The sequence below is a fragment of the Vicia villosa genome, linkage group LG5 (genome assembly GCF_029867415.1).
Source record: "Vicia villosa cultivar HV-30 ecotype Madison, WI linkage group LG5, Vvil1.0, whole genome shotgun sequence".
Classification (NCBI taxonomy): domain Eukaryota; kingdom Viridiplantae; phylum Streptophyta; class Magnoliopsida; order Fabales; family Fabaceae; genus Vicia; species Vicia villosa.
In genome coordinates, this window is record NC_081184.1 from 146094060 (window position 1) to 146109309 (window position 15250).

The 15250-nt window shown below is 32.2% G+C and overlaps 4 protein-coding genes and 1 non-coding gene across 5 annotated transcripts; 4 read left to right on the forward strand and 1 right to left on the reverse strand.

Annotated features, from left to right (window-relative positions):
• The first annotated feature begins 2710 nt into the window (after positions 1-2710).
• LOC131603025 (polygalacturonase QRT3) lies at positions 2711-5456 on the forward strand. The gene is made up of 3 exons (XM_058875264.1): positions 2711-3019; positions 3109-3333; positions 3985-5456. The coding sequence occupies exons 1-3, from the start codon at positions 2849-2851 to the stop codon at positions 5032-5034; spliced, it is 1446 nt and encodes a 481-aa protein (XP_058731247.1). The 5' UTR covers positions 2711-2848; the 3' UTR covers positions 5035-5456.
• A 114-nt stretch (positions 5457-5570) lies between these two features.
• Positions 5571-7472, reverse strand: LOC131603026 (lysM domain-containing GPI-anchored protein 2). The gene is made up of 3 exons (XM_058875265.1): positions 6611-7472; positions 6033-6359; positions 5571-5936 (listed from the first exon to the last, which is right to left on the reverse strand). The coding sequence occupies exons 1-3, from the start codon at positions 7281-7283 to the stop codon at positions 5806-5808; spliced, it is 1131 nt and encodes a 376-aa protein (XP_058731248.1). The 5' UTR covers positions 7284-7472; the 3' UTR covers positions 5571-5805.
• Positions 7473-10164: 2692 nt separating this feature from the next.
• Positions 10165-10614, forward strand: LOC131605678 (RING-H2 finger protein ATL73-like). The gene has a single exon (XM_058878007.1). The coding sequence runs from the start codon at positions 10165-10167 to the stop codon at positions 10612-10614; it is 450 nt and encodes a 149-aa protein (XP_058733990.1).
• Positions 10615-12268: 1654 nt separating this feature from the next.
• Positions 12269-12341, forward strand: TRNAE-CUC (transfer RNA glutamic acid (anticodon CUC)). The gene has a single exon. It is a non-coding gene; the product is annotated as a tRNA-Glu (tRNA).
• A 344-nt stretch (positions 12342-12685) lies between these two features.
• On the forward strand, positions 12686-13805 carry LOC131603028 (1-Cys peroxiredoxin). The gene is made up of 3 exons (XM_058875267.1): positions 12686-13000; positions 13081-13224; positions 13309-13805. The coding sequence occupies exons 1-3, from the start codon at positions 12734-12736 to the stop codon at positions 13552-13554; spliced, it is 657 nt and encodes a 218-aa protein (XP_058731250.1). The 5' UTR covers positions 12686-12733; the 3' UTR covers positions 13555-13805.
• The last annotated feature ends 1445 nt before the right edge of the window (positions 13806-15250 follow it).

The following is a 15250-nucleotide window of genomic DNA, read 5'->3' on the forward strand; positions in this document are numbered from 1 at the left end:
ATCAAAAACTCGATTAAACATAAAATATACGTATTATATAATATACACTAAAACACGCACAAATTGAGGAAAAAAAGTAGATAAGTGCACCAAAACTATTAACCAAAATAACTACAAAAATGTACTTATCACTAATGCTAGCACCCTTTTCAACCCTTTTTGAGATTTTAGAGTTAGAGAATTCGGGAAATATGAATCTACATGTTTAAAGTACGATGGAGACCGTTTTGTTGAATTTTCATCTTAAGTCGTTTCTACCTTTTTTGGGGGAACTTTTGGTTTTAACCAGTTGTGAAGGAGGTTTCAAATCTGTGGTTTCCGGATATGCAATCTTCCTCAATTGCTCTTTGATGTGCAATTTCATGGTGTGATCGCAAATCTATCCTGGATTATTTCTCACTCGGTTTGGATGTTTATATCGGATTTATCATCCTTCAGCACAACATCATCATCAAACCAGAGTCTTTTTCAGTGACTGTACACTTCATCCACAGGTATCGGATAATTAATCTTTATTTTTTTTGCAATGAGGCAAACACATGAAATATCATAAGTCTTCTTAACTGTGCACATGTAACATTCGCCTCTTTTTCGAATTCCAATAATACAAATCCCACTGAAAAAGTCTTCTCCACAGAAGTAACACCAACCATTTCAAGAGGCGGAAACCTATACTTTTGGTCTTGTACGTTGCATCAATAATGAGGACATTGGAAAATATGTCGAACAACTCTTGGGATGAGTCTAGAAAATATCACGAACAGTGGCTTTATCATCACATATTATGTATCTAAAAACATAGTGGTTTTCATTCAAAAGTTTCAAAAATTATTGCGATTCGGATCTTGGACCTCTATTCACCATGTTATTTCTATGATGCTAATTATATACTTGCTTGATATTTAAAAATATATATTTTAATTATTCGTTAAAAATTATAAAATTATTATCTGATGAACTTCTAATTTTTTTTTTAAATAATTATCACATGCTACTAAAAAATAGAGATTGTGCACGTGTATATATATATATATATATATATATATATATATATATATATATATATATATATATATATTTACAAAAAAGAAAATTAGAATAAGCGTTTTATACTTTTAACTTTTGTAATAAATGGATTTTTGACTATATATAATTCTTTTTGGATAATATCTATAAGGATGAAAAAATAGATTAAAGACTTGGGCTTAGGCCCTCTTTTTTTTCCAAAAAAAGAAAATAGATTAAAGACTTTTATTTTATTTTAAAAAAAGTTCAATTAAATTTTTCTTTTTTATTTATAAAAGTGAAAATTATTTGAACAATATCTAAAAAGTTAAAAAAAAAAATAGTAGACTATAATTTCTTATGACAACCCTATTGACTTAAATTTTTGGAATCTTTACAAAAGAAAAAATAGTTGAGGTTTATTTTATTAATAATCTACTTTATGTCTTATTTTATTAATAATATAATAATATTTAATTATTTTAAAATATCAGTACTAATTGAAATATTTATTTCAAATCTTATACTTCCATTCTTTCATTTTCGATTTAACTATCTTAATTAATATCTTTAACTAGTAATTAATTTTATTTTTTAATTTAAATTTATGAATTCATACCATGTTACTACTATAAAAACTAAAACACATGCAACTATTATTAATGGCGAACTCTAAAATTTTAGGGAGTTAGGGCCAAAGTTTTACACACTGTTTTTATTAATTTTACACCTTGTTTTTACTAATTTTGTTTTTGATTTTGTCTAAAAATTTTACACCCTATTTTTATAAATTTTGTCTAAAAATTATTAGTTTTTTCCCTGATGTTGTCTAAAAACTGACTATTAATATGGGGAGTATACAACAAAAGGAGGGGTTAAGCCCGTGCGCGTGTACGGGTTCGCTGGTAACTCTGTCAATGAATGTATATATATATATATATATATATATATATATATATATATATATATATATATATTATACAATAAATGAAAAAGATAAAAAGATAATGCATATATTATTTCATTTTTTAAAATTGATATTGTAAATGATATTCATGTAGTTTAAATTTAAGTTATTTTTAAAATTTTTTAAATTGTTGACTAAACAATAAATAGATATTTATAATGTTGACTGAATTTTTTCATATATGTATTATATGAATCTATTGTCTATTAAAACAAGTAATTATCCAAATGAATCATTAATCAAGGGTTCTAATACATATAAATATATAAAATACAAAAGATAACAATAATATTTAAAATATGTTTAAAATTTTACATAAATAGTTTTATAAACAAATCCAATATATAATTCAAAAGTATTGAACTTTATGGAATAGACAAAAAATTATATTAATTGTTTTTGTAAAATTTGCAATTTTAATTGATCAAATAATGACATTTTAAAAAAAAGTCAGAATGAGATGGAGGAAAATTGATTAATAATGTAGACAAGTCACATGGCCTAACATTTGTTACATCACCTTTTTTTGTATAATGAACTAATTTTACGAACTAAAAATACTACTTTTGATCAAAATACTAACATTAGATGCAAAAGTTTTGAGTTTGATTCTGCATTTATAAAGAAATATTTTCCTTGTTTTTGGTACAAAATAAATTATTATTTGTATTGGTCAGCAAACCCTGAGGGTACGAAACCGTCCAATCCTATAATAAATGTCCACAACTGTATTTGGTGTCCTTACCTTAGCAAAGATGAACAATGCCAACAGTTGAATTCAATGATCTTAAAAGCCTAACACAAATGTTCTTACCTTTACTTTCACTTTAACTCATATAAAAAACAAACATTGCACTGTTTTCCAAACCAAAAAACATGAGATTCTCAACTGTGTATTTTGTTTTCTCATTGGTGTTGGTAATAGAAGCATCAACATGTTCCAAATTTTTCACCAGAGAGGAAAAGCTATCAGAGTTCAAACACAAACTTGATCAAACATTGGCTAATGCTTCACCACCTTTGGCATCGTCTTCACAAACAAACACGGTAAGCATTTTAGCTACGTACATTGAAGTGATTGAACTATTATTAGTGTTTTATACCAATTTGTGACTTTTGTTGTTGTGCATTGATAGAGTAAGAGGGTATTGTACCTGAGTGAATATGGTGCAGACCCAACAGGATCAGAAGAGAGTAGTGATGCGATATTGAAAGCTGTGGAGGATGCATTTAAGTTGCAAAAGGGTCTGGAATTGGTAGCAGGCGTGAAAGATTTGGGGGGTGTTGTTATTGATTTGCAAGGTGGGGATTACAAAATCAGTAAACCAATTACTTTTGCACCAGGTGGTGGCAATGTTGTGGTAAGTATCTCCTTCATTATCTTTCTCAAACATACATTTTCATTTAATGTAAATTTAATGTTGTTGTTGCATGTGGAGGAAATTTTGAAATTTTGTTTTAACATAACATCATGAATTCAAAATATTATAAAGGAAATTTTGATCAACTTTTAATTTTTTTATACTTTTATTAAATTTAAAAAATATTTTATGCAGATATTTTAATCTATTAAATGTTGGGATAGAAATTTTGATAAATATAACTTGTATTTTCCATAAAATTTAAAAGAATTAATTGTATTTAATTTTTGTAGATGTCCTTTTTTCAACTTTTCAGCTAGGCTTACACGACAGAACATGCAGGACATGCCGCGTGTTTACCTGTATATCACTTTTCTCTTTACAAAAAGTTTAGGTTCGAGCTTTTTAGGGGCAAAATATTTAAATATCTTCGTTTTTATTTAATTAATTATACTAGATTGGTTTTTTTTTTAATTTTTGTTTATACCAAGTTACCAACTATCCAGTTTTACGCATTTAGTTAAAAAACATATATTTTTTCATATATTATTGATATGGCAGAAATGAAGTTAATCACTTCTTTGCATCTTAACTTTATGAATTGCCTCAACAACACAACAAAAACTTTATGAAAAGTATGATCATGAACAGGTTAAAGGAGGAACCTTGAGAGCATCTGATACTTTTCCTGGTGACCGACATCTAGTTGAGCTGAGCTCATCAAATTCCAACAAACTCAAGACAGCAGAATCTATGCAAAGTGGTAACCTCAGTGACATAAAGACACAAAACAATGGCATTTACTATGAAGACATAACTTTCAGGGACATCCTGTTTGATTCAAGCTACAGAGGAGGAGGAATATTCATTGTTGATTCCGCTAGAATCCGAATCAACAACTGTTTCTTCTTACATTTCACCACAGAAGGAATCCTAGTACAGAAAGGACACGAGACATTCATATCAAGTTGTTTTCTTGGACAACACTCAACAGTTGGTGGTGACCGCACTGAGAAGGACTTTTCGGGGGTCGCTATTGATCTTGCTAGTAACGATAATGCTGTCACGGATGTCGCGATTTTCTCAGCAGCCATTGGTATTGTGCTAAGGGGCCAAGCTAATATTCTATCAGGGGTGCATTGTTATAACAAAGCAACAGGATTTGGCGGTATAGGTATCTTAGTGAAATTAGCAGGAAATTCTTTAACTAGAATAGACAACTGTTATATGGATTATACTGGTATAGTAATGGAAGACCCTGTTCAAGTTCATGTCACTAATGGCCTGTTTCTCGGGGATGCTAATATTTTAGTAAAGTCGGTTAAAGGTCAGATTTTGGGCTTGAATATAGTTGATAATATGTTCAACGGCGATCCTAATAAGAAGGTTCCGATTGTAAGTCTCGACGGGCAATTTAGTAATGTTGATCAAGTAATGATTGATAGAAACAATGTAAACGGTATGGGGCTGAGATCAACCGTTGGGAAGTTAACTGTGAGCGGTAACGGCACAAAATGGGAGGCTGATTTTTCATCAGTTTTGGTATTTCCTAATCGGATTAATCATGTTCAGTATTCATTTTATGCTCAAGGGGAGCCAAAATTTGTGGCACATTCTGTTACGAATGTGTCGGATAATGTTGTAGTTGTGGAGAGTGAGAAAGAAGCTAAAGGATCGGTCTTCTTCAGAGTTGAACAATAAGAAAAAAGATAACTGTGTTCATAAATAAATGGAAGAGTTCTTCTAAAGTAATATTTTGCTTCACTAGTATAGCTTATTGCTGCAGAAATTGAATGTCTTATAAGTTTGCAAGTATTCATACAAAACATAACAGTGAATGATATATTATATAAATTGAATTCTTACTTAATGGCTAGATTTACTATTTTTATGATGATTATTAAACTACTATCTTATATCTAGTCTATTCTTTATGGTTGGAAATGTAGAAAATGAAAAGATAATGGAGGAAAGAAGTTGGCTTAATCATAGTCATCCCACTAGGCATTGTGCATAAGCAACTTGCACATCATCTAAAACTACACATATTTGTCTTCAAAACTATTGGCTAAATGGTATGATAATGAGAAAATTGACTATAGACAATAAGAATAATTTAATATTAGGTAAGTCAACAATTGTAGTCTTCCATCAAAAGCCTTTGAAGTCCAAAGAGTGGAATTGAATATGGCATGGAAAGTCTAAAGATACACATTATTGTAGTTCAGACAATACTCTTATTCTTCCAAACATGCTATATTACAAATATTGTAAATGTATCTTTGAAATCAATGTGAGTATGACAAAGTCATGGTAGCACTCTGATTAATCCTAACTCACAATCAAGCCAAATATACACTAAATAGAAGAAAAAAATAACATGAAAATTTTCAATTAAGTGGCAACACTCACAATACACAATACTAAACAATGAACTCATAGAAAGAAAAGAACAAAGATGCAGGGTTTGTACTACAAAAGATAAACAAAAAACAGAAGGAAGTGAATGAGAATAAGAAGCTTATTCCAAGCCAAGCCATTCAAGATGCTCCTAGATGCCCCTGATCCACCTGAACCCGAACCACCTGAACCACTTGGTGCCACTGAAAACAAATCAGAAACAAACAAAAACATCATTAGCAACCAACAAACAATTTCACAAACCAAAAACACAATCCGTAACTAACTAACTAACTAACCAGCGCAAGTGTTTTGAGTTACAAGATCGACAGAGATATTGCGAGAAGTATAACCCACATAATCACAAAACGTCCGGTTACACGAATCAGTAGACGTAATGTTCCCAATCAACACATTCTTGGAGCATTTCGCAGACGGACAAACTGACCACTGATTTATCGGTTTTAGTCCCGACTCCTCACATTGTAACATAGAATTGCTGTTGTTACTACTACCAGCAGAGTCACATTTACATTTGACACAATTATTGGCAGTATAGTAATAAGTCCCATTTGGTACAAGCAATGGAAAATCCACCGAATCATTCCTCACATTTGTGTTACAAACTGCACAAATCAAACAAACACATAAGTTCATTCATTCATTAGTTCAAATTAAAACCACATACATAGCCGTCTCAAGTTTTTTTAGACCCCGTATAGATTAATCGTAATTTAACCTTGATACAACAAATAAAGGCACTATTTAACCTCGGCTATTTAACCTGAGTTTAACTGTGACAAATTTTGAGTCTGGTGGGATAGTCTGCCTTGCATGCCCTCAAAGATAGTGCGTAATAGATAGACAAAGATTTTACCTGGAAGAGGAACATCTAGAACTTGACCGGCTTGAAGTTTTTTAGGATCATCAATACCATTGATAGTGAGTAGCGTTTGTGATGTTGTGCCATATTCTTGAGCAATAGCATCAATGCTACTACCAGATTCCACAAGATGTGCATAGTGCATCACACTGCTCCCACCCACTTTATCACAGCTACAAGGCAAAGGGATCCAAAGTGTATCACCGGCGGTTATATTGTTAGCATCTGGTATCTTATTAGCGGTTTGGATCTGTTGATACTTGACCAAACCAGCAAAACGAACATTCGCTATTTGGCTTAACGTGTCACCTGGTTTTATCTTGTACCGCGGTATGTTGTTGGATTTACCGGTTAAGTTACCGCATTTGCAGGGAAATGGAACCTTGATGGATTGTTTGGCGGTTAGTGGGTAAGTGTTTTTGGTGTTGGATGGGAGGTTGTTGGCTCCGAGGAGGTCGAGGAAGTGTTTCACGCCGAACAGGGTTGCGATTTCTTTTAAGGTTGTTGTGTTGGTGGAAGAGTAGTCGGCTAGACTGCGGCACGTGGCGCTTTCGGTGGCGCATTTGAAATTTGCTTCTGGTTGAGCATATGTTTGTGTTGTTAACAGTAAAGTCGCTACTGTAACGGTGAGTAACCAGACAGGAACCATCTTGTTCGTTTCACTCATTTCCTGTTTTGGTTGTGTTTACTTTTGGTTTTTCTTATCTTGTGTTGTGTTGTTTTTTATAGGGGAGGGTGTAACTAAGTGGGGGCGTTGGGATTCATTCAATTCACATTAGAGGTTTTTTGGTTTGGTCACAAAGCAGTACAATAGCTCTGTGTAGAAGGGGTTTGTAATGTCAGCATTGACTATGTTAGCATTCACATGAGTTGTTTTTTAGTCTTCATTCTTGACAGCTTTTGTGGATGGATAGGAAAATTTCATGGAAACTGCGTAATTATTGCTCATGGATTATTATTACATGACTTGGTCAATTGCTTGTACTTAATTTTCTATGACTTGTTTCAAACTTGTCTTTAATATATTTAATTTTTTTAGGTAATTAAGGACTTTAAAAAAAATAGATTATATAAATATAAATGAGTTTAATTTACTTAATGTCTTTGTTAATTATAATGAGCTAAGTCGACATACAACAAACTTATATTATAGAAAAAAATAGTTAATATTATTTAATGGTCTAAAATTATGAATAATATAAATTAGTACTATAATTGATGGCGAAAAAAAAGAGTAACGTCCCTTTCGAGGACTTGTATATCACATGGAGAGCTGACTAGACTAGTATATTTTTCTTCTTCTTTTCTTGCGTGTTTGCTCACGTCAAAAGCTTAGAAAATTCAAGTACGAAATTTTAAGTTTGCACTGTCTTAAGGAAACTTTGGCTGAAATTTTAACTTAACCAAATCTCTTAACAAAAAATAATCATAAGACAAAGACACGAGTGAGCGGATTATTAAAAAAAAGGCGTGACACACCTCCATAGATAGAAGTAGAACACCTTAGAAATGTGGAAGAAGACAAAATAGGGAGAGAGAAAATAAAAGGAAAACGAGCATTGGTTAACAAAGTATAAACTTTATATTTAAAAATGTGGTATTCAATCACGCGATATAGCCACCTTGCATATTCTTATCACCTATCCTAAAATATATGTTTTCTAATATTAAAACAAGATTGATCTATCACATGCCACCTGATCCAAACAACATGACTAATGACAATAACAACAATATAATTGACTTGAGTACTCCAACAACAGTTACAAGTGTCCAAAATAGATGAGAAATCAATAGTATTATATCAAAATATTAAAATCGAGCACAGGTCAAGGCTAATGCCAAATAGAAAAACTGTTGTAATGAAATCCTTGGAGAAGTCTGTCAAATTAAGATCGTTTACAAATTAAGAGAGAAAGAAGTGAGAAAGAGTGTGTAAAGAGAGAAAACGAATAGAAATAGAGTAGATTTGATATATTGTTTGGTATAAGAGAAAGAAGAGAGAAATAGAAGAGATAAAAGTGTCTTATGTTATGACAAAGACATAAATACCCTTAGTAAAATTAAAATAATTTTTTAATTTTATTGTTGATTTTTTTCTTAATCTTTTCAATATATCTGGAAATAATAAATTTATGTTAAATAAATTAGTGGATTTGATTTTTAACATTCTTATTTTAATTTAATAATTTTAAGTTAAAAATTTTGTTAATTTTTTATTATAAACATTTATTAGTGAATAGAATAAATTTACAAATAACTTTAAAACAATTTTTGTAATTGTTAGTAGTTCTTTATGTTTTAAAACGATGTTTCATTAGAACAACTATAAAAATAACAGAATATAGCACCAAAAAAATCATGAAATAAATATAGATAAATGATACAAAAGGGGTAGCAGTGTCATCTTAGAAAATATACTCACCTCTTTTCACTTTCTTGCTATGCTGAGAAGATTAGAATAAACCATGGGTCCCACACATTTATGTATCTACTCAATTTCTCTCTTTCAAACCAAACAAACAAACTTTACTATTTCTCTTCAACTTCTCTCCACTCAACTTCTCTCTCCCTTATTTCACCTATACCAAACACACCCTTAGAGATTTTGCGAATTAACTAAAAAGATCAATCTAAAATATTTTTGTACCGAGTGAGGATAGATAGCCCTTTTTAGAGGATCATACATTAGATTGAGACCGCGTATCCATCATAGATTGTTAGGATATAATCATACGGTCTAAACATTCCACACCAGGGCAAACATGAGTTATTTTAACGGTCTATCATATAAAAGCTCTTCTATGTGTCATATCAAGTACCTTTTGATTCATTCTTGCAAAGTTATATCTCTCTGTATCAATGACTTGAACATGAATCTTTAATTTCAAAGAAGAATTTAAGCATGTCCAATTGAAAATCTCTAATTTTGACATCACGGTGAGAGATTATTTTAAAGATGAAAAATAAATTTTTTCTTTCTAACGAAGCATTTTATTTTATTTCTCTTTTTTTTCTTTCTTTTAGTTCTTTAGCTTTTTCTTTTATATGCATGTACTTATGTGACAAGCTCAAAGTGTTGCGATCATACAAAATGTTTTGTGATCACAAACAATTTTCTCTTACAATGAAGAAGTACATAGTGAGATGTTACTACTAGTTCTTCTAGTACATGACAAGTATATTTTGCGGCAACCCCACGCCGCACCATTACTTAGAAGTGGAAGGCAAAAGAACGTGATAACTTGTTAGTGGATTCAATCATTCAACATCCATCACATCATGCTCCTTCACAAGGTTACTATTAGCTTCATTATTTTGAACAAAAGAGTGGATTATCAAATAAGCATCTTTCATGTCCAAAGATGCCAACGCCACCAATTAATTTCTCCACCATATCTATTTAATCACCCATTTTGATTACAATCAATGAATTAAAACATTCTCTTTATATTAGTGGTTATATTTATCTCGTACCAAATTAGTTTCTTCATATATGTGTCACCCTCTCCCATGTTTCCCTCATTACTCATTATTTTTCCATCTCCATGGCTGAAAACCATTCCCATTCTCACTCTCAATCTCCTATACCATGTCATGATCACGAACAAGTAGCTGGTTTTGATTGGATGGTTCTAGTGGCAGCTATTTTATGTGCTATTGTTTGTGCTCTTGGTCTTAATACTATGTTACAATGTGTTTTTCAATGTGTTGGTCGTGTACTTACAGAGCCTGTGCAATGGATTTCTTCTAGGAGGTTGAATACCGGAATCAAGGAAAAAGACACGGTAGCTTTGCCAACTTCAACATATAGTTCTCATGACTCAGGTTCTCCATCTTCAGCTTCTAGTTGTGTCATTTGTTTGGCTGAATTCTGTAATGGTGACCAAATAAGGTTCCTGCCAAAATGCAATCATCATTTCCATGTGGTTTGTATTGATAAGTGGTTGTTGTCTCATTCTTCTTGCCCTACTTGCAGGAATCTCACTCGAGTCTAGTAATTATGTTATCATAATAGCTTAAAAATTATTATACTGCATATAGAGCTGTATCTAGTTAATAGTTTTATGCAGATTAATCTCTTATTTGTATAAGGTTAGTACGGTTGGAACAAAATTTATTTAAGCAATTAGTTGAAAGAGTGAATGAGTGTGTTTTGGAATTGAGAAGAGGGAATAGCAAGTTTCTTTTTGATTGCTAACAAACTTACACAATTAACTAACTCTGTAACTACCATCATCACACTAATATGAATTACGGTTAACAAATTACCTAATTCATACTAGATAAAATTTCATTCCTATCTTGTTCTTGAAATTTTTAAGACTACTTTTCATCAATAGTTTTGTTAGCAAGTTAGCCAATTGATTCTCGGTTTTGAGTAATCAAGTTTCATATTCTTTTTGTTTATTTGATGATGAAGAAAATGGTATTTTCTCTCTATATGCTTACTTCTACCATGTGTTATTGGGTGCTTGATTAAGTTTATTGCATAAGTGTTGTTCACAAGTAGCTTCATTAACTCTCTTTTGTCCAATTTGAGTTCTTTCATGAGCATTTGAAGCCATAGACCATGACATGTTGCAAATGATGCTGCAACTTACTCAGCTTTGCATGATCAAAGTGCCACTACTTCTTGCTTCCTTACGTTTTTCCATGAATCCGCTCGCTATTCCTACATTATAGGTTATATCATGTTTAGTATTGCACCAACTTAGCGAGTCAATGATTTCTTTATACAATGTTGGGTCCACTGAATTTTCATCTACTTCCCTGCTCAATATGATTCTTGTTTTCATGGTGTCCCTATTGGCTTGCGTTTTAACATATTGAACCTAATTCAACATATTTTTTTATGTAGACAAATGTCTTTGCTTGAGCCACTGAATTCAATATATAGGACAGGGTTTTAAAAAACAGTCGCGGTCACAACATCGTTGCATAAAGTTTTTTGCGATTTTGGTGCGCAACACTGACTGCAGTCGTTGCAGTGTGAATTTGCCGCAATTTATTCTTCAATATAGTAAACAATGATAGCGGTATTGATATCGGCATCTATCAAAATCGTTTTGTCACAGTCGTTTTTGCGGTCGTGGATTTTTTTAAAACCTTGTATAAGAAGTAATCCAATTTGACAAACTCAAATATTTCAAACTTATTGAGATGATTTTTTAGACAATTTTTTAAAATTTGAAAAGTTTTTTGAACGAGAAAGATGAAGACGGTAAGGAAGAAACTAGAATGGTGCAGGGGAAATACTAAACCAAGCTCAATAAGTTTAGAAATTGCAAATTGTTTTTTTTTTACTACTATACCCAACAACAAGCTAGTTCATATTGAGACTGAATTGAAGCAACTACTTTGCATATTTTAACCCAATTAAAATTAGATGTGAGCTTGATCTAATGTCAATTTTAGTTATGTCCATTACTCCTTTGCATATAATTATAAGATTAATTTTCAATTTTAGTTTGTTAATTTAAATTAGATTATTTTCAGGAAGGAATATTAAAAGCTACCAAATAATTTTTACAAAAACTATAACAATTTATTTATTATTCGTAAACTCTGGTAGAAATTTTTTAATCTTATACATTAAGTAGATGATATATCGAATGATAAATTTGTAATTCCTGAGGATAAAAATCATCATCCGTTGTAGTCTAGTTGGTCAGGATACTCGGCTCTCACCCGAGAGACCCGGGTTCAAGTCCCGGCAACGGAATTCTTTTTGTTTTTTCCATTTATTTCTCTTGGCTTTCCATTTTAATATAGTAGCAAACATTGAAATGAACTTGATGTGTTTTAACTTTTAATCTTTCTTTCTTTTTTATAGGTAATTATGACAAAGAAAGTTCGAACTTCAAGAACAGTTAATACGAAATTAATATGTTTTTAGTCTGATAAGAAAATTACAACAATTTCAAAGAAAACTAGGAGTGTATACGTGGGATTATATACAAGCAACAGCACAGTCATGTTCACCTCACCACCTTGCCACGTTCTCTTCATGCAAACAACTGTCCTCATCTATCATCTATAAAAACCACATTCTCATTCATCTCAAAAACATAAAAAAAAAAAAAAAAGAAACTGTTTCAAATTCTCAGGAAAAAAATGCCTGGCCTTACTATTGGAGACACTATTCCTGATCTTCAAGTTGATACCACACAAGGCAAAATCAAGCTTCACCAGTTCTTTTCTGATAAATGGACCATTCTCTTCTCTCATCCTGGTGATTTCACCCCAGTTTGCACCACTGAGCTTGGTAAGATTGCTCAGTATGCTTCTGAGTTTAACAAACGAGGAGTTTTACTTTTAGGATTGTCTTGCGATGACTTAGAGTCACACAAGGAGTGGATCAAAGACATTGAAGCCCACACTGTGAGTTTCTTTTACTATTTTTCACATGCATGCATGTTTATGTTTGTTTCTATATTGATGCATGTATTTGATGAATGCAGCCAGGTGCAAAGGTGAACTATCCAATAATTTCTGATCCCAAAAGGGAAATCATCAAGCAACTCAACATGGTTGATCCTGATGAGAAAGATTCCAATGGGAATTTACCATCAAGGGCTCTTCATATTGTTGGCCCAGATAAGAAGGTGCAAAATAAGAAAATATATGTTTACTTTTTACTAATCTTTTTCATCCTTAAATGATGATGGGTTATTTGATATTTGTTGTAGATTAAGTTGACTTTTCTGTACCCTGCAACAACTGGGAGGAACCTAGATGAAGTGATGAGGGTGGTGGATTCATTGCAGAAGGCATCAAAGTTCAAGATTGCAACTCCTGCTAACTGGAAGGTTGGGGACCCTGTTGTGATTTCGCCTGATGTGACTAATGAACAAGCTAAGGAGATGTTTCCTCAAGGTTTTGAGACTGCTGATCTTCCATCAAAGAAGGAATATCTTAGGTTCACCAATGTTTGATGTGGTTGGTTGCTGCCATATGAAGTGAAGCATATAATATCTATCCTATGAAACTATAGAAGCCTATAGTTATCTAGTATATATGTATTGGCTTGTTTTGTTAAAAAGTTATATATGGACAAATATAAGCAAAGTTTATGTATCATTTTGTTAACTGTGGACTCTCTGTCAATGGTTTTCATGCTGTAAAAATCCTTAAATGTGGACTCTATGCCTTATGTTTAAGGAACAAGTAGCCTATTAATTTCAAATCTGTGTGTTGTCCTATGGTTTTTCCTATAATACTGTTGTAAATGCAAATCAGTGTAATTCTGATGCTCCCAATAAGTTTAGTCATTGCCATCATAGACTTGGACATCCTTCTCACGATGTATTAAAAACAATTCAACAAAGATTTTTCATTATGTGTGATAATGTTGATTCTATCTATGATTGTTACCACTGTGCCAAGAAAACAAAAATTTCTTTTCCTTGAGCAATATTCAAACTACACCTTCTTTTGAACTAATCCACTTGGACATTTGGGGCCCTTTCACACCCTCATTTGTCTATGGTCACTCTTACTCTTTAACAATTGTAGATAACTTCACAAGACATATTTGGGCTTTGCTCATAAAAATTAAATATCAGACATGAACCATGATCATGCAATTCATCAGCTTGGCTCATACTCAATTTGGGAAGACCATCAAGAAGATCATATCAGATCATGGCATAGAGTTATTAATGAGTGATTATTTCAAATAAAAAATAGCATTCATCAAAGGACCAGCATAATAACTCATCAACAAAATTTTGTTGCAGAAAGAAAACACATGCATATTCTCAACGTTGCCAGAGCCATCATGTTTCAATCCAACCTACCAAAGCTTTTTTGGAACTTTGCTATCAGTCATTCAGTCTACATTTCTAATACCACTTTACCTCAACAATTCTCACTTATTCACAGCATCCAATCACTACATTTCTAATACCACTTTACAAATTGAACCTACAACCTACAAACAAGCTTCTTAACATGAATGATAGAATCAAGCCATAACCACTAAACTTCAAGCCTTAAAACAAAACAACACTTGGACCATGACCTCTCTTCCCCCAACAAGAAACCTACAGGGTCTAAATGGGTTTATAAGATCAAGATCAAGAGACATGTTGATGGCTCCATTGAGAGGTACAAAGCACGATTGGTTGCAAAGGATTACACACAAACTGAGAGCATTGACTATATGGATACATTCTTACTTGTTGAAAAAATGACAAGTGTCAGACTGTTATTGACAACTGCTGCTTCAAAGCATTGACATCTCATTCAACTTGATGCCAGTAATGCCTTCTTCCATGGTGACCTAGATGAGGAAGTCTACATGGCACCACCTCCTAGATTGATTCCATCAGTTCCTAATCAGGTTTACAACTTGCAAAATCTATATGGATTGAAACAGGCTAGTAGATAATAGTTTGCAAAGTTATCATCCTTACTTACTTCCTTCCCTTACAAGCAATCTCAAGCAGACCACTCTCTTTTTACTAAGCTTGTTGATAAAAAACACGATTCTGCTCATTTATGTTGATGACCTCATCATATCAGGAAATGATATTGATGAAATCCAAAGTTTAAAATTAAAGCTTGACACCAATTTGAAAATCAAGGACCTTGGAAACTTACAGTTCTTCCTTGGCATTGAAGTTGTTC

Coding starts and splice junctions, on each gene's coding strand:
- LOC131603025 (XM_058875264.1), top strand. CDS start 2,849: ATGAGATTCTCAACTGTGTATTTTGTTTTCTCATTGGTGTTGGTAATA. Junction 3,020..3,108: donor CGTCTTCACAAACAAACACG/GTAAGCATTTTA, acceptor GTGCATTGATAG/AGTAAGAGGGTATTGTACCT. Junction 3,334..3,984: donor CAGGTGGTGGCAATGTTGTG/GTAAGTATCTCC, acceptor GATCATGAACAG/GTTAAAGGAGGAACCTTGAG.
- LOC131603028 (XM_058875267.1), top strand. CDS start 12,734: ATGCCTGGCCTTACTATTGGAGACACTATTCCTGATCTTCAAGTTGAT. Junction 13,001..13,080: donor AAGACATTGAAGCCCACACT/GTGAGTTTCTTT, acceptor TGATGAATGCAG/CCAGGTGCAAAGGTGAACTA. Junction 13,225..13,308: donor TTGTTGGCCCAGATAAGAAG/GTGCAAAATAAG, acceptor TATTTGTTGTAG/ATTAAGTTGACTTTTCTGTA.
- LOC131603026 (XM_058875265.1), bottom strand. CDS start 7,283: ATGAGTGAAACGAACAAGATGGTTCCTGTCTGGTTACTCACCGTTACA. Junction 6,360..6,610: donor TCTAGATGTTCCTCTTCCAG/GTAAAATCTTTG, acceptor TGATTTGTGCAG/TTTGTAACACAAATGTGAGG. Junction 5,937..6,032: donor AACTCAAAACACTTGCGCTG/GTTAGTTAGTTA, acceptor ATTTGTTTTCAG/TGGCACCAAGTGGTTCAGGT.
- LOC131605678 (XM_058878007.1), top strand. CDS start 10,165: ATGGCTGAAAACCATTCCCATTCTCACTCTCAATCTCCTATACCATGT.